This window comes from Pongo abelii, chromosome 10 (genome assembly GCF_028885655.2).
Source record: "Pongo abelii isolate AG06213 chromosome 10, NHGRI_mPonAbe1-v2.0_pri, whole genome shotgun sequence".
Taxonomy (NCBI): domain Eukaryota; kingdom Metazoa; phylum Chordata; class Mammalia; order Primates; family Hominidae; genus Pongo; species Pongo abelii.
Genome location: NC_071995.2, coordinates 43020974 through 43040546, shown reverse-complemented (window position 1 = coordinate 43040546; position 19573 = coordinate 43020974). Strand labels below are relative to the sequence as shown.

At 38.3% G+C, this 19573-nt stretch overlaps 1 protein-coding gene across 4 annotated transcripts in view; it reads right to left on the bottom strand.

Moving 5' to 3' along the window:
• The window catches only part of ANO6 (anoctamin 6), a 212809-nt gene that overhangs the window by 45020 nt on the left and 148216 nt on the right, over nucleotides 1-19573 (bottom strand). For all 4 annotated transcript variants that reach the window (XM_024256710.3, XM_024256712.3, XM_024256711.3 and 1 more), the window contains 2 exons: nucleotides 13108-13213; nucleotides 8834-8894 (listed from right to left, as the gene is read on the bottom strand). In XM_024256710.3, the coding sequence (XP_024112478.1) occupies nucleotides 8834-8894; nucleotides 13108-13213 (167 nt within the window). The remainder of the gene's footprint in view (nucleotides 1-8833; nucleotides 8895-13107; nucleotides 13214-19573) is intronic.

Here is a 19573-nt window from a genome sequence, read left to right as displayed (position 1 = left end):
ATGGGAATTATACTGTCCTTGAAGTGACAGGTATAGTTGATTATTAAGAGGGCTATGATAAAGGTAAGCACAGGTTGCTCTGGGCACACGGAACCAGAACATTTAACTGGGTGTTTCGGGGAAGGCCATCCCAGAGGAGGGGACCACTGTGATGAGTCTTGAGATGCCTCAGAGCTGATCAGGTGAAGGTGGTGGTGGGTGGAACACTAAGGCCACCTGCTCCCAGGGAGCTGCACATGCAAAGGCACGGAGGCCAGAGGGCCAGGCACTTTCCCAAAACTGCAAACAATCTGGTAGTAAGCGAAAGGTGTGATGGAGGTGGGGCAGCCAGGTAAGAGCTCTGCAGGGGCACATCACAAAGGGTTTTCTGTGCTTTGAAAGGAGTTTAGAGAGTTTAACGTACAGATGGAGGAGACTTTGAAGGTAGTCTAGAGTGAGACTAGGGGCAGGGAGACCTGCTGGCAGGTACATGATGCGGCAGGATCCTTGAGGGACGTTGAGAAGGCAGACGGATGGATGCAGGTATGACAGATGGATGCAGGTATGACAGAAGGATGCTAGCCAGGTTTCTGGCTCAGGCAATATCCAAAATTCTAGTGGCATGCCTTGGAAATAGGAAGTGTGTTAAGAAGGTCAAGTGTGCAAGAGGAGACAACTGGTTTGGTTATGATCAGATGCAATGTATGTGGACTACTCAAGAAGAAATGTCCAGTAGATAGGTAAAAGTCTACAACGTAGGAGGAAGATCTGGATTGAGCTGGATTTTCATTGTTTTAAGTGGCAATTGGGGCCATGAGAGAATGAGATCATTAAATGAGGTGCAGGATAGTAATCACACCCTGGCTGCACGTAAGAAGGACCAGGGAGCTTTTACAAAATACTGAGCCCAGGTACCGCCCTGTAAATTATGATTTTTGGTCTGGAATGGGGCCTGAGCATAGTTGTTTTGTTTGTTTTTGTTTTGTTTTGTTTTTAAGGTTTAATACGCAGTCAGGGTGGAGACTCACTGAAGTAGAGAGTGAAGAGAGCCAGAATGAAATCCTGCAGACCCTGCAGCAGGCAGCCTGAAATGCAGGAGGCAGTCTTGGGATGCACCTGTAAGGAGCAAGAATCCAACACTCCCCAATGGCAAAGACAACTGAACATGTTTAAAAGCACTCACTTCCTAGCAGTGTTTGTTTTGACTACTACTTTTCCAGTAAGTTAGAGTAGAAATAATCTGGATGTTGGAATCAGGATCAAATTGTTGAGTGTTTTATATACAGGGTGATGGCTACTGAGAAACAACCCAGACATTTGTGCTTCTCTATCTGCCCAAGGGGAAATGAAGTGAGTATTGGCTTCTTTGTCAATGGGATGGAAATCTAGAGGGCACCATGTCCTTTTGTGGACTGACATGTGACTGGCTGGTCTTGCTGCCCAGCTGAGCCATGCTGGTCTCAGGTGGCAGATACTCCCCAAAGAGACCCTGTTGGGAGGAATGAGCCACCCATGAGCCAACCCTCCCTAGGCTGCATATGAAGCAGCATAACATACACCGCCCACTTACCAAAGCCCCCCAAGGTTCTGCATCTCCTTGATAAACTCCCATATATCTCCATCAACAGAGGACCCTACTTTTTAATCTACCAAGAATCCTACTGCCAGTATTGCATATGCCCCCACCCCTGAAGCTCCCTCAGCTCTGTCTCCTACTCTGTAATTATGAAATCATTCCAGCGGTCATGTGCATTCTCTCAGAAAGGGCCCATTTTATTCCCTTTGTCAACCCTTCTTCTGCCCTTCAAAATATTAATACATAGCACTCATGCATCCTGACCTATATCTGCTTCTAGGTCTACTGTCTATCATACCCACTGGAATGTCACCTTCACATGCGCAGCAATTTGGTTTTGTTCATAGCAGAAGCACTAGGACACAGTAGGCACGTAACGAATGAATGCACTGAATGAACAAACTGAAGGAAACCACCCAGAAACTGGAGGACCCCCACCGCCTGGGGAATAATCCACTCACAGGTCCCAGCTGACTCCAACTGCTCACCTCTACACATAACTACCCACTCTCCTTACTTCCTGCTATGCTAGTCTACTTGGGTCTTCAGTACCTCCTGTACAGATGTACCTTGATTTATCATGCTTTACAGATAGTGTTTTTATCTTCTTACAAATTGATGGTTTGTGGCAACCCCACATTGAGCCTCTATCAATGCCATTTTTCCAACAACAGGTACCCACTTTGTGTCACATTTTAGTAATTCTCACATTTCAAATTTTTCATTATTATTGTATCTTTTATAGTGGTCTGTGATAAGTGATCTTTGATGTTACTATTGTAATTGTTTTGGGGCAACATGAAGTGCACCTATATAAGATAGCAAAATTAACAAATGTGTGTGTTCTGACCATTCCACTGACTGGCTGCTCCCCCATCTCTCTGCCTCTCTTCTGGCCTCTCTATTCTTTGAGATGCAACAGTAGTGAAATTAGGCCAATTAATAACCCTACAATGGCTTCAAGGTGTTCAAGTGAAAGCAAGACTCACACATCTCTCACTTTAAATGAAAACTAGAAATTATTAAGTTTAGTGAGGAAGGCATATTGAAAGCTAGGCCTCTTGTGCCAGTTTGCCAAGCTGTGAGTGCAAAGGAAAAGTTCTTGAAGGATATGAAAAGTACTACTCCAGTGAACACACAAATGATAAAAAAGTGAAACAACCTTATTGTTGATACGGATAACGTTTTAATGATCTGGATAGAAGACCAAACCAGCCACAATATTCCCTTAGACCAAAGCCTAATTCAGAGCAAGGCCGGAACCCTCTTCCATTCTATGAAGGCTGAGAGAGGTGAGGAAGCTGCAGAAGAAAAGTTTGAAGCTAGCAGAGGTTGGTTCATGAAGTTTAAGGAAAGAAATCATCTCCATAGCATAGAAGTGCAAGGTGAAGTAGCAAGTGCTAACTGGCAGCAAGTTATCCAGAAGATCTAGCTAAAGGTAGCTACACAACAGACTTTCAAGGTAGATGAAATAGCCTCCCATTGGAAGAAGATGTCAACTGGGACTTTCACAGCTAGAGAGGAGAAGTCAATGCCTGGCTTCAGAACTTCTAAGGACAGGCTCACTCTCTTGTTAGGGGCTAATGCAGTTGGTGACTTCACGTTGAAGCCAATGCTCATAGATCATTCCAAAAACCCTAGGGCCTTTAAGAATTATGTGAAATCTACTCTGCCTGTACTCTAAATGGAACAATAGAGCCTGGATGACAAGCACATCTGTTTATAACATGGTGTGTTGAATTATTTTAAGCCCATTGTTCATAAAAAATTACTCTTTTAAAAAAATTACTGCTCATTGGCAATGCATCCACTCACTCAAGAACTCTGGAGATGTACAGAGATTAATATTGTTTTCATGGCTATGAACACAACATCCATTCTGCAGCCCATAGATCAAAGAGTCATTTCAACTCTTACATTTTATTATTTAAGAAATACATTTAGTAAGGCTACAGCTGCCATAGATAGTAATTATTTGGCTAGATATTGGCAAAACAAACAGAAATCTTCTGGAAAAGATTCATCATTCTAGATGCCATTAAGAGCATTTATAATTCATGGGAGGAGGTGAAGATGTCAACATTAACAGGAGTTTAGAAGAAGTTGATTCTAACCCCTCATGGATGACTTTGAGAAGTTCAAGACTTCAGTGGAGGAAGTCACTGCAGATGTGGTAGAAAGAGCAAGAGGAACTAGAAATGGAGCCTGAAGATGTGACTGAACTGCTGTAGTCTCATGATCAAACTTGAAGGAATGAGAAGTTGCTTTCTATGGATCTGCAAAGAAAGTGGTTTCTTGAGATGGAATCTACTCCTGGTGAAGATGCTGTCATTATTGAAATGACAACAAAGGATTTAGAGTATTACACAAATTTAGTTGATAAAGCTGTAGTAGGGTTTGAGAGGATTGACTCCAATTTTCAAAGAAGTTCTACTGTGGGTAAAATGCTACCACACAGTATCACATGCTAGAGAACTCTTGTGAAAAAAGAGTCCACTGATGTGGCAAACTTCATTGTTGTCTTATTTTAGGAAATTTGCATAGCTACCTAAACCTTCAGCAACCATCCTCCTACCTAATCAGTCAGCAGCCATCAACACCGAGGCAAGACCCTCTCCCAGCAAAAAGATTAACACTCTCTAAAGGCTCAGATGATTGTCAGCATTTATAGTAATAAAGTATTTTTTAATTAAGGTATGTACATTTTTTGACAATGCTATGCACACTCACTAGACTATAGTATAGTATAACCATAACTTTTATATGCACTGAGAAACAAAAAATTTGTGTGGCTCCCTTTACTGTGATATTCACTTCCTTGTGGTGGTCTGGAACCTTACCCACAGTATCTCTGAGGAGGCCAGGATAACCCTAGATGGAGAATATACCATGAAGCATTGATAGTTTACTGGTGAGATCAAGCTTTAGCACCTTGACTGTGGGGAGGAGTCCAGGGTCAACATGCTGAAGGAATTATCATGTGTACTCTTCTACCTCACAGACTGCAAACATACTCTTCCAGCATAACCATTTTCTAAAGGATATTGTGACTAAGCACATTAAAATCTTGTTGCACTTTGACACTTACAGGCATAAATGAAAAACTGGTACTTATAAGCCTGTTAAAATTAGGCTGGAAGACTGGTGGTTTCTTATTTTTGCGATAGAAAGAAGGGTCTGCACCTGTGTCACATGAGGTAGAACCAAGGAGACTAAACTGACATTTTCTAACCCATTCTCATTTTTTTCACAGCACCAAACAAAATAATGCAATTAAATCAGTAAAAACCAAATTATTTCTGCATCTTTCTCAAAGCTTGCTGCAACTTCATTAATATACACTGTATTTTGTCATCAATCTAAAGACTGATAATAGCCAAATTATTGGCAGAACTCTTATTCCATGCTTGTCACTTTCTGTCTATGGGGCTATAGGTAATTGGCTTAATCTCCCTGAGTGTCATCTTCTTCATCTTTAAAATCGGAGTGTGATAGCCACTCATTTACTCAGTACCTATCTAGTATTTATCTCAGTATCTATAAAGTATTAACAGGAGATAATTCATGATAATATTCTTAACTTTTCTCACAAAGAGTAACATAAGCAACTCTAGTCGGTGCTATAAGGGAAGAACGGTGGATGTCCTCTTCCCTCCTCCCTGAATTTGAACATACTGGGTAAAATGCTTCTGTTTATGAAATTCTGAACTATAGAAAGCAGTTCTGCCTGGGAAGTGATAGGATTGCAATGCAAGCAAGACATAGCCTGGTGTTAGCAAATCCTCAGCCTTGAAGGAAAACCCCTGGGAGTTGCAGCAACAGGTGAGTGTTTTAGTTCCTTATTTCACTCAGCCACAGATTCTGCAGGGTCTATGGAAGGCACTGCTAACCTAGTAGTCACCCAGTGTTTTGGAGTACTCCTGGGCCACGTCAGTGCTGACTCACAATGCTGTGTGTCCCAGATTGAGGGCACCAGGCCCTGGGGTGACCGTGCATGATCACAGACAGGAATTTCTGTTCCGTATCTTTTGCTCTCTCCCCCTGCAATAAGACAACTGATAGAACTCCAGCAGGGAGCAACACACTTCTGTTCTCTGGCAATCCAGAGGTGCTAGCTGATTAGATGCAGTTAAAACTCTTACATCAACATATAATAAGAAAAGAGAAAGGTTGTCTGGAACTTGGGGATCAATAACAGCTCTTCCTCTTAATCAGGATATTATTATATTTAAACAAAATATGCATCAGATGAAGAATATGCACGTATACATAAAAAGGTTTCAGAGCAGTAAAGTGTTATGGTGTTATATCCTGCATTGTCTAAGGACAAGACACACTCTGGTAGATGGGAATGTTCTGGTTGCTGTAAGAGTTTGCTGCTGAAGATCTAGGATGTTTTAACGCCTTGAAACCATTTAGGCCTCGTAACCCACAGAGGCAGAGAAGTTAGATTAACTTCCTCAGCCTTTATTGCAACTTTTTTTTTTTTTTTTTTTTTTAAGATGGAGTCTTACTTTGTCGCTCAGGCTGGAGCCTCCAGCTGGGATTACAGGTGTGCACCATCACACCTGGCTAATTTTTGTATTTTAGTAGAGGCGAGGTTTCACCATGTTGGCCAGGCTGGTCTCAAACTCCTGACCTCAGTGATCCACCTGCCTCAGCCTCCCACAGTGCTGGGATTGCAGGCATGAGCCACCACACCCAGCCGTTTATTCCAACTTCCTAATTCAAGGGCTAGAAACTCTCTTGCAGCTAGGGTTCCAGATCTGATTTTTTAAAATGCCTGTCAGAAGCATCTGTATGTCACTTAAGTCAGAAACTGGGCTGAATGGAGTCAGGGTGGTGGTACCAGGAGCTGCACTATTTTGCTGGTGTGGACCCAGCAGAAGCAGCACAGGTCTGAAGGTAACAGTCACAGCAGCTGTTTTCTGATCCCCAAGTGCAGCTAGTTAGGCTTCCTGATTCCCCAGGTCCTTAGTGAGCCAGATGACTGGTGGTTTTCTGGAAATAAGTAGGCCTAGTTTAGAACTCACCCCTCAAAGGTGAAAATTAAACACTGCAGTCATGCAGCCAAGAGGCTGATCCCAGGAGAATCAGGTGTAAGTAGGCAAGATGCAACAAGGAAGGGAGTGGGCAGGATGTGTTTAGAACCTTTACTTCAACCATGGGTTGGTGTTTAGGACTCTACGAATCAGTATGAACAGGTGGGCTGCCTTGTCCTAAAAGGATGGACATTTTTAAGGTAAGTATATGATTTATATTATATTGATTACAAAAGAGTTTTCTACTGTCAACTTTCATAATTTCTAGGGAGCAGAAAAATAAGTGCCATATGCATCTGGGCACAAAAAAGATGCTGCAGGAACATAATGGTGGTGATATGAATAACTTCACGTGAGGCTGTAGCCTGTTTGGTTCTGCAATTTCAGACTTTCTGTAAAGTGGTTCACAGCAGTAGTTCTCAAAGCAGAAGTAACAAGGAAAGCCACACAAAGCACTTAAAGTTTATCATACATATCCTTAAAAATATACATACAATGCTATAGGCAGTGCTGAAATACTTTCTGCATTCTAAAATCAGATAAAATAAAATCAGCAGCTAATGTGTAAGTCAGTTCTATAACCATGGTGCAGTTAATGATCAGAGAAGGGAAGGTTAGCTAGGAAATTTGAGGCTTGTCTTTCTAGTGTCAAAATTAACATTTTTTGCTTTATTTCAAATGTCTTCTTTAATTGGGGCTATCAGCATCCATTAGTATATGCAGTTTAGTAGATGTGTTAGAATGTTATACATTATGATTCAACGCTGAGAGTACAGTTAATAGTTAAAATGCTGATCCATGTGTTCAGCACCTAAGCTCTTACTGGGCGGAAGGAGGTGGGGCGGAGAAAGGTGTATTACAATGGAGGAGCACAGAGGATCTTAATACATACATTCAATCTTTATTCTTCCATGTGTCAAATGTTAGCCAGAGTTTGGTCTCCAGCCAAAACATGCTAAATGGCTGAATGCCAGTGTAACTGATTGGGATGTTTGGCCACCTTACAGTGCACTTTATCCGTGGAGCAGCAACAAATATCTCTAAAAAGTGAGCAAAATAATTGGATTGTCTGTTCTGTGATCCATTTGGTAATTCTTCATAGGCACAATCACTACCAAACAGAAATACTGCTGAGGACACTGTAAATAACTGATTCTGTGAGTTACATACGTTGACATGTTGTCCTTTAAAGAATAAAAAACTTGTTCAATTTTTTCCTCTGCCTTCCTATAACCTGAATTCTGTTGTTCCTCATACTTACACAATGAAATTGGAAATGCATCTAATTTTGAAAATGGAAATTTTTCTTCTATGTTAGAACATTCAGATCAATTAAACATTTAAAGTTTGCATTTAAAGAAAATGATAATTGCCTCATTGTATTAATGATTCTATCCCAAAGTAAATAATATATAGTGGTAAAGTTCCCACATGGGAATTAGATCCTGTAGAATTATATCTGTTCTAGTTAGTAAGTAGAGTTTGTTGTTATTATACGAGTAGCAGATACTCATTAAATATCCGCTCACATACAAGTATATGAGGAAGAAAGCTCACCCATAATCACTGTGTTGCTGCTTCCTCCTGACCCCCACCCCCATAAAAGTTAGGTTGTATCACACTGTGGGGGCTGTTGCAATAATGGCTTCCAACAAATCATGCCTCCTACATCCAAGCCACTGGATAGTACTCCCACCGCCCCACATTGATGCTGGTTTGGCCATATGACTTACTTTGGTTGATGGGACATTAGCTAACTTGGTGCAACAATAGGCTTAAAAATGCATATGCACCGAAACTTGTCCTCTCTTCTCTTTGGAATCCTGAAACCAAGAATCCTGGGCTAGCCTACTTGAAGATGAGACACCATGTGGAGCAGGGAAGCCTTCCCAGCTGAGCCCCACAGACCAAACCAGGTTTCTAGTTGCAAGATCATCTATCCCCAGTGGAGCTGCCAGCTTACTAGAGAGTCAGCTGAGCCAACTCAGCTGACCCAGAGAATGATGAGAAATAATAAATATGAGAAATAAAGTTTGTTGTTTTAAGCCACTATATTTTGATGCAGATTTTAATATAGTAAAAGCTAACTGATACAATGTCCTCAGTTATAAATGGAATTCTAGGGGAGTTGAAGCCTGGGCAATACAAGATCCTAAAAGTGGGTTACTTTGATAGCCTACATAAAACTGTATAATACTATCAAATTGAGTGCATGAAAAAAAAAAAAAAAACTTACCCCATACTCCCATAAATACTGCAAAGACCAGGGTTCCAAAACTGTCAAAGATGCACAATTTCTGGAAAATATAAATGACATATAAATGAGTCATATCCTCCACTTATTAGGATTCAGTAAATATGAAATGCTTTGTCTATTCTACAGTCTTGAAGTTCTTTTCAAAGGTGATGCCTAGTTTAACAATCATCTATGATCATACATCATTCAATGTATCTACTACATACTTATAGACGAAATTTGATTCTTTTAAAAGTAAACAGTCTTTGCTGTATTAACCAGTGTATTTTCCAGTGAAACTTTGCATATCCCAATAAGGAAATAGGTATAGTTCCTAGAATTCCACTGAGTTTAAAGCCTCCATTGGGCTTGAATAACAGCCTCTTATGAGCTGTCATAATGGATTTGAGGAAGCAGTATGTCTCTACGAATACAATGATCCCTAAGCAACTTTTAGATTTATGATTTACATTTTATCATCATCCCACCCTGGTAGAGGTTAAGTTTCAGAATTCCTGTTTTTCCTGTTAAGAGATGTACAAAGCTGAGGTTTATCTCGAAGTGGCTCTTCTCCAGGAGAGCTCTGTTTTCTTAAACCCAATGATGGCTTTTCTACCATCACTGACAGATGCTTCTATTGGACTAAAGGATGCACAGGTGCTTTTGCTAACATTACAATGAATACAATGATCATGAATGATAAATAACATATCTGGCCAAATAAGGCTTTATTTACTAGTTCTGCTAAGTTTTATCCCTTTGCTAGTATATAAGTAGCCTATCTCCCTCTATGAGTTCCTGGAAAATATTTTAATTCGTGACTAATTTTTCATTAGTGAGCATTTTTACATTTCCTAAAAAAATACTATAAAGATAATGGAAAAAGTGACAAGCATATTATATCTACTTTATGACAGATAATATAAAAGGACAGGGACTGGGTAGAAAAGCTATAGGTAAAAAAAAAAAAACCTTTTCAAATGTTAAAAGAAAATTCAAAGCTGCTTCGAAGTAGAAAAGTCTACTTTGCTTTAGGTGATTTTTTGGGTTGCTCTTTATACTCATGTAAAGTGGATAAACCTTCTTCTATGTAAAAATATTAGTTATTTTCATAAAAGAATAGCAACATTCTCATCCATCTGATTTTCAAGGCCCCCTCAATCATCCACATTGATTGTGATGAGAAAGCAAGCATAATCCTAAATTGTCTGTCATCCAATTATTCTTCTAAAAAACCTCAAGGAAGACAATAAATGCATGCCTGCTCTGGGGAACAACCCTTTCCACCTACTCCTCTTGTCCAGGGATTCCATAAGACCACATATTTCAAATCTTTTACTTTTGACTCTTATGGAACCGTCTTCTCCAAATTAACTTTTAATGTTATGCCTTATCCTTTATTGTAAAATTATAAGAAAGGTCCCATAAAAAACAGTTCTGCATGTTGTAATACTATTATTGAAGATTCTGTCCAATGCCACTTCCATTTTAGGAATCAATGCAATCTTCTAAGTATTTGACAACACTCTACTTGCCTTGACACTTCTGCCCACCTACTCCAAAAAGAAAATCCCACCTGTGAATTCTTAGCTCTACTCTTTTGAGAAAACGTCAATGGAAACACATCTGTCAGCACTAGAGGGAAAAATGGGAGCATTACGAAAGAGCAAGTGTACTGCCAATGTCAAGATCACTCCAGCTGCCTTGCTCAAGGTGACAGACATGCCTAGCACTTTTATGAGAGGGAGTTAGGCCTGGATGAAGTTCGTATACTTGCCACATGTGTGAGGAATCCTGGACCCTTGAGAAAGAATAAGATGGCTGACTTCTTTGCTCTGTGTTCCATGAACTATGTGGAAGCAGGAAGTAAGGGAAAAAGGAAGCAAGGAGCTTACTTGGAAAGAAGCCTAGCTTAGCTTGCTAGGCAGGATGGCAGAGAGGGCAAGACAGCTGTGTTAAGAGCAGTCTGAATCAGCATACTGCTTTAGTCACATAGAGCAGGAAAGAAAAGAAAGAGCTGCATATGTAGGCATGATGATTTTAAGCAGAGAAACCAACTAGAATTTTGGGGGAAAAAATGACAATTTGTTATGCTTTCTTCCTGGAAAGAAGCAAAGTCAAAATTTTATAACTAAACATGTTTTTATGAACAAAATATTAGAACTTACCATGTTTCCCTTTTATCCTGCCTGCTAGAAAGCTAAGAATCTTATTCAATAATCACAAAAACAGTATGAATCCTTATTATTTGCATAATTGTTTCCTAATTTCATATTTCTATTTTTAATTTGCTAAAAGGTAAGCATATCTGTAAATTAGCACTCTTTCCAAAAGAAAGATGTATAAATGAATACATAAAGAAAAGTATGAAGGAAAAAATAATTCACAAACAGAAAAGCCAGAAAAAGTGCTTTTTCTTTTTCAAACTTATTTTTTTTTCCATTTAGTCCTCTTACTCATATTCTATGTTTCCTTCTTTTTGAAAATCATTCTGACAAGACTCAAGGGATTCTTCAGGGAACTGGAATAGAATTAAAGATTCAGTTTTTTTATTTTTCAAAACAAAAAAATGCACACGGGTCTATTTGAAAGTCATGTGCTTAAGGAGGGTAGGTGGAGCAGAAGAAAGAAGAAGAGGTGGGTGTGGGGAGTGTGAAGGAGAGAACTTCTTAAGGAAAATGAAACTTCCACTTGCATCTTTGTAGATGACAATCTGCCTCTGGTGTTATTGTTGGCATCTGCCTTAAAGCCAGTGCTTCGGGATACAGCTAACTAGTGCCCTTTAGCCTCTGAGTCAGCATCACTGGAAGCAGCTTCCCTCTTACTAGCTTCAAGTCTTTCACTCTATGTGATCTACAACAGATATTTATAGTCTAGAGTTTGTGTTGGTTTGGGAGAGGGGGCTTAATTTCTAAATTAAATGTAAAAATCCATCTGTTGACAACACCCTGCAATCAGCTTAACTAAGTAGTGAAACAATTTCTCAAACAGAGCTGGATCTGAGTAAAGTGCCTGCAATGTCAGCTGGCAAAGAATATGGTAATGACGAGAAACGCAGATTTCTTATAAATTTCTGACTTTGCCAGTTACTAGGTGGGTGACTTTGGGCAGGTTATTTGATCTCCCAGATCGCCAGTATTTTACACTGTAAAAATGGAGATAATGCCTGTTCTGCCTATCTCACAGGGTTGTTGTATATGTCAAAAGTGGTAAGTATAAGAACTATGCAAAGTATGATATAGAAAGTGGCATCAGTATAGCAGCAATACATTCCGTTAAAATCTGACTTACATGGAGTAGGCTACAATGTTCTAGGGATACTAATGATTCCTAAACTCTCATGGTAGAACAAGGGGATAGAGAGAAGATCATCAGAGGAAAGCGTAGGTCAGGATTGTAAGGAAAATGCTCTGAAGTAAGCTGACCATCTTTCTATCTGTCCAGAGTTTCCAGCCTGCTTTCAGTAAGCTCCCTCCATTCTTCATGCTCGTCCGAAACCTCCCAAATTTTAAGAAGTCATAAAGCTCAGGACCATCTGCATGTATAAGGAGAGCTAGATGTGTTTTCTGGCAATGTTTTAAGACAAACACCTTTTATCACATATAAAATCCTTCTCATGCATAGTTATAGAGACAGTCTAAATCTGACCATCAGGGTCTTTACAATCTAAGCATAGTTTTGGCATATGTTGAAAGGGGGAAAACAGAAGTACAGATTTCAGGTTTCCACTTACTTGAATTAAGGAAAATACTTAACCAGGTTTGAGTATCCCAAATCCAAAGCTTTTTGAGTACTGACATAATGTTCAAAGGAAATGCTCAAGGCAGCATTTCAGATTTTGGATTTTTGGATTAGGGATGCTCAACCCGTAAGTCTAAGGCAAATATTCCAAAATCCAAAATCCAAAACACCTTGGATCCCAAGCATTTCAGATAATGAATACTCAACCTGTAGTGAATCTATTAAAAAGTATTTATAAGATAAAATGAGTTTGAGATTTCTACTTTGATTACTTGAAATACTCAAATAGTTTAGATTCCACTATTATCTCACTGACACTCTATGAGGTTTTATCTAAGGTCTTAAATCACAATTTTATTATTTGTAAAGGAGGAATAAAGCATTGTATATTAATGTCCAGAATGTTTGAAAGGTTAGTTGAAAAATATCTGAATTCCTCAGAGGAAAAAAGATACAATACTATGTTTTATCTAAATTAGCATTAGAAAAAAAATCTTTCATTAGGTGTAAATATTGGGAATAGCAAAAATTACCTTTGAGGACTCGCAAGTAATATTGAGTTTCCAGAATGGACAAAGCCTATCACACTGAGGACACATTATGATCTTGCCACCAATATCAGGATGACAAACTTCTTTGCTAAAAAGAGAGAAATAAAACTTAATTTTAAAAAATTTAAAGCAGCATGATAAAATCTAATATCCATTCACAATAAGAAACAAAACTAAACCGATCTTGTAAAACTAGAAACAGAAGTGAACTTCATTAACCCGATAAAGGTTTGTTACATAAAACTCATTAAAAATCATACTAAATGGTAAAACGCTGAAAGTATTTCCTTTAGGTCAGGAATAAAGCAAAAGATTCTGCTATCACTGTTTCTTTGCAGCTGGAGGTCTCTGCCAGCATTGTATGTCAAGTAAAATAAGGCCACAAGGATAGGCCAGGAAGAAAGAGAACTGTTATTACTAACAGATTACATGATTATCTATATAGATGACTTAATAGACCCTAAAGATAAATTATTAGAATTAATAAGTTGAGTAAAGGCCAGGTGCAGCGGCTCATGCCTGTAATCCCAGCACTTTGGGAGGCCGAAGTGGGTGAATCACCTGAGGTCATGAGTTCAAGACCAGCCTGGCCAACATGGCGAAACCCCGTCTCTACTAAAAATAGAAAAATTAGCAGAGCATGGTGGTGCATGCCTGTAATCCCAGCTACTCGAGAGGCTGAGGCAGGAGAATTGCATGAACCCGGGAGGTGGAGGTTGCAGCAAACTGAGATCATGCCACTGCACTCCAGCCTGGGTGACAAAGTGAGACTCTGTCTCAAAAAACAAAACAAAACAAAACCAAAATAAGTTCAGTAAAGTTTGCTGGATGCAAAATCAATATACAAAATACACACAGGGACACAAAAAGGAATTATGTCCCCATACACCTGTAATCATTAGGAAATAATTCTTAAAAAATACCATTTCAATAGTGTAAAAAATATAAAGTGTTCAGGAATAAATCTAATTCAAAATATGTTAAGATTTATAGGGAGAAAATAGAATTTTTCTGAAAAGCAGTAAAGAAGGCCTACACTACCATATTCACAATTTGTAATAATCAATATTTAAAGATATTAGTTATCTCCCATTTAAGCTATAAATTCAGCGGAAAAGCAAAGGCTCAGAACAGTCAAAATACTTCTGAAGACAAAGGCATTATGGGAGAGGTTAAGAAAAATTGACCAACAGAAGAAAATAAAGAGGTCAGAAACAGACCTCTTGCCTATATAAAAATTGATTTATACCAGAGCTGGCCAAGCAAATTAATAAAGTGAGAACTGACATTTCAATAAAACGGGTCTGGTACAACAGGATATCCATATGAACAAACATAAAATTGAACCCGTAATCATATTCTATATACATCAATTCCAGGTAGAAAATGAGAATGCCAACCTACCAACTTATTAGAAAAAAAAATGTAGATAACCTCAGAGTAAGGAGAATCGCATAAACAAGAAACCAAAAAGCATAAACCACAAAGAAAAATATTGATACATTCAAGATATTTTAAAAGAATGTCATTAAAAAATAACATTAAAGGGAGAAAAATATAAGCCACAAATTGGTAAAAGTTTTGCAGACATAAAAATGACAGGATTATTTGTCAGAGTATTTAAAGGACTCCTACAAATTAATACCAAAAAAAAAAAAACCCCAAGTAACATTGCATGCTGCTCCCTCTAGGAGAAGCCATTCAGATAGGCTAGGCTTGTATGTAACTAGGAATGGAGCTGTGCAGTTAGGTGGTCTTACAAATAACTAAGGAAAAACAAATAGGAATGGGAAGCTTTCCTCGAATAGCTGAGTAAAGATCTTGGAAAGCCCTCTCCCTCCATAAAAGCAATGAGAACACTGGCAAAAATTGTCAAAATCAGCCTTTGCAGAACTCTGGAAATTAACCAAGTGCTTGATGTCATCTGAGGAGCATTTATTTGAGGAAAACTGGCTAAATCTCTGTAAGAATGATGACACCTGTTAACCTGACTGATTCCCATCCCCATCTCCCTAGCTTCATGGTAGCCTTAAAAACCAACAGCCTTGTAACTATAGAAGCTGTGAAAAATAGCAGCTTGCAGCCACTGAAGGGGGAAGTAGTAGTCTAAAGCTACCCCAAAAACCCCATCCTCAGAGAAGTCTTACTATTTGACCTGCCTGGCAGCTCCCCCAAAAAGCTCCATGCGCAGGATTTGCCGTTCTTTTTAAAGCTCATACTCAGAGTTCATACTGTGAACAGCACTATCACCAAAGTATCTGTGGAAAGCAATTGGCAAGAATTATTTTACATTGTAGCTGCTTGAGGCAGTGATACCAGTAGAGGTTAACAAGAGGTCAACCAAAGAACTTAAAAGGAAAAATTAGGAAATGAGATGTGCACAGGGGGCTCTAAAAAGCTCCAACATATTCCTGAGATTGCAGAAGACCATGCACATGTGTAGGACAGTGCACATGGCCAAGAAAGACATGAGAAAACCTTAATCCCTTACCTCTGGCTGACTCTGAGGTTCTGCACTGGCAAGAAGGAAAAGCTAAGGAAGAGCTGAAAACTACCTGCTGGAGCGTTAAACACATTTCCTCAATACACACTCACACACAGCCATGAGATGAGGCAAAGGCAGAGAAATGAAAATCACTGGTACTAGGCATTTAATGCAGTCACCAGCTAATCCAATCATTAGCTAACAACAAAACTTATTGAACACAGACTTCAGTGGTCACACATGACAAAGACAAGTAGTTCAGGAAAGTAAACAAAGGGAAGCAGCAGTAGCAGTGATAATAATAAACAGAAGCAACAACAAACCCTGAAGACAGAAAATATCTGATTTCCAGATTTGCTACATTATAATACTTAAAACGCCCAGTTCTCAATGTAGTTACAAGATACACCAAGAAACAGAAAAGTGTGGTCCTAACACAGAGAGGAAAAAGCAGTTGGTAAAACTGTCCCTGAGGACACCCAGATATTGCATTTATTAGATGAAGACTTTTTATATTTAGCAGTTATACATATTTGGAGAACTAAAGGAAATCTTGCCTAAAGAATTAAAGGAAGCACGACAAAGAGAATATCAATAGAGATAGGAATTATTAAAAAGAACCAATTAGCAAAGTACAATAACTAAAATAAAAAAATCATCAGAAGGGCTCCTCGGCAGATATGAAATAGCAGAAGAATCAGCAAACTGAAAGCTAGGTCTATTAAAATTATCCAGTCTGAGAAATGGAACAAAAAAGGAATGAGGACAAAGGAACACAGTCTCAGAAATTAGTGGGATACCATCAAATATACCAACACATACATTATAGAAGTCCCAGAGAAAAAAGGAGAGAAACAGAAATAATATTTGAAGAATCAATGGCTGAAAACTTCCTACATTTAATGAAAACACTATTTTGCACATCCAGGAAACTCAACAAATTCCATGTAGGATAAACTCAAAGAGATCTAAACCTAGGAGTATCATATTCAAAGTGTCTAAAGACAAAACCAAAGGAATCATGGCAAAGAATGATGACAGCAGGAAGAGAAAAGTGATTCATCACATATAAAGGGTCCTCAGTAAGATTAGCAGCTAACTTTTCATAAAAACCACGGAGGCCAGAGGCAGTGGGATGATATATTCAAAGTGCTGAAAGAAAGACTGTCAACCAAATATTCTATATTCAGCAAACCCATCCTTCAAAAATGGAGAAATTAAGACATTCCCAGATAAATAAAATCTGAAAGAATCTGTTGTTGGCAGAGACCTGCTGTATTAGTCTGTTTTCACACTGCTGATAAAGACATACCTGAGACTAGTTCATTTATAAAGAAAAAGAGGTTTAACAGACTCACAGTTCTACATGGCTGGGAAGGCTGCACAATCATGGCAGAAGGCAAAAGGCATGTCTTATACGGAGGCAGGCAAGAAAGAATGAGAGTCAAGTGAAACGCGTTTCCCCTTATAAAACCATCAGATCTTGTGAGACTTATTCACTACCATGAGAACAATATGGGGAAAACTGCCCACATGATTCAATTATCTCCCACCAGGTCCCTCCTACAACATGTGGGAATTATGGGAGCTACAGTTGGAGATGAGATTTGGGTGAGGACACAGCCAAATCATATCACCTGCCCTACCAGAAACACAGACTGAACACCTTTTTTTTTTTTTTTTTTTGAGACAGAGTCTCACTCTGTTGCCCAGGCTGGAGTGTAGTGGCGTGACTTCGGCTCACTGCAACCTCTGCCTCCTGGGTTCAAGTGATTCTCCTGCCTCAGCCTCCCAAGTAGCTGGGACCACAGGCGCATGTCACCATGCCTGGCTAAGTTTTTGTATTTTTAGTAGAGATGGGGTTTCACTGTGTTAGTGAGGATGGTCTCCAACTCCTGACCTCGTGATCTGCCAGCCTCAGCCTCCCAAAGTTGTGGGATTACAGGCGTGAGCCACTGCACTCAGCCCAGATTGAACACCTTTAATTCAAAAATCTGAATCTGAAATGGTCCAAAATCTAAAACTTTTCAGGTGCTGACATAATATTCAAGGAAAATGCTCAGTGGAGCATTTTGGATTTGGGATGCTCAAATGGTAAGTATAATGCAAATTTTCCAAAATCTGAAAAAAAATCTGAAATCTGAAATGCTTCTGGTCCCAAGCATTGTGGATAAGAAACACTTAACTTATATACTAAGAGAGCCCTTCAGGCTTAAATAGACACACGACAGTAACTCAAATCCACCTACAGAAATAAACAGCAGTAATAGAACTAACTACATATATAAATATGAAAAGTAGTATATTTTTGTATGTCACTATTTTTTTCTATCTTATTTAAAAGACACAAAGCAACAATTATGGAACAGTTGGTGAGCTTACAATGCATTAAGTTGTAATTTGCATGACGATAATACCACAAAGGAGTAGAGAAGGAACAGATCTGTACCAAAGTAAAGTTTTTGTGTACTATTTGAAATTAAAATTGCCATTAATTCAAACTATATTATTTTAAATTAAGTTGTTAATTATAATCCCCAGGGAAGCCATTAAAAAAAGATAAAGAAACAATAATGGAATTAAAATGGCATACTAGAAATATCTATTTAACACACAAAAAAAAGTAGTAATGAAGGATTAGAAAAACAAGAGACAAAAAGACACATGGAAAACAAATAGCAAAATGGCAGGTGTAACTCCTACTTCATGAGTAATTACATTAAATATAAATGAACTAAATATTAAAATCAAAAGGCAACAAGTGGAAATAAATGAAATACAGGACAGAAAAGTAACAAAAAAATCAACTAAACAAAGTTGGGTCTTTGAAAAGATAACAAAATTGGCAAACTTAGCTAGGCTGATCAAGAAAAAAAGAGAGAAGACTCAAAGGGTTAAAATCAGAAATGAAAAGGGAAACATTACTGTTACTCTTACAAAAATAAAAAGGATTATAAGGGGATACTATGCATAATTATAAGCCAACTAATTAGACAACTTAGATAAAATGGATGAATTCCTAGAAAAATATGAACCACTTAAGATAACTCAAGCAAAAATAGAAAACTTGAATAGACCTATTTTTAACAAATAAAGAGACTGGACTAACAGAAAAACAAAATTCCTGCAAAGAAAAGCCCAGTCTCAGATGGCTTCACTGATGAATTCCACCTACCATTTAAAGAAGAATTAACACGAACGTTTCATAAACTCTTTTAAAAACAAAGAAGAGGGAACACTTCTCAACTCATTCTATACGCCTGGTATTATGCTGATACCAAAACCAAAGACAAGAAAACTAGAGACCTAATATTTCTTGCAAATATAGATGGAAAAATCTTCAATAAAATACTAGAAAACCAAATCCTGCCATATAAAATAAGTACCACATACTATGACCAAGTGGGATCTATCCAGGAATGCAAGGATGATTCAAAGTACAAAAGTCATCAATTCTTGTAATATACCATATTAATAGAATAATGAACAAAAACTATACACAAGATAATGTCAATAGACACAGAAAGAGCATCTGGCAAGATCCAACACCATTCCATGATTAAAAACACTCATAAACTAGGAATAGAACTTTCACAACCTGATAAAGAGTATCAATGAAAAAACCCACAGCTAGTATCATACTTAATGGTGAAAGACTGAATGCTTTCCTCCTAAGATCATTATATTGGAGGTTCTAGCCAGGACAACTAGGTAAGAAAAAATAAAGTCCTCCAAATTGGAAAGGAAGAAGTAAAACTACTTCTGTTCACAGACAGCATGACATCGTATATAAAAATCCTAAGGAATCCACCCAAAATACTATTAGAGCAAATAAGCCAGTTTAGCAAGATTGCAGCACACACACAAAAATCAATATACAAAAAAGCAATTACATTTCTATACACTACAATAGGTAATGCAAAAATTAAGGAAACAATTTATAATAGCATCAAAAGAACAATG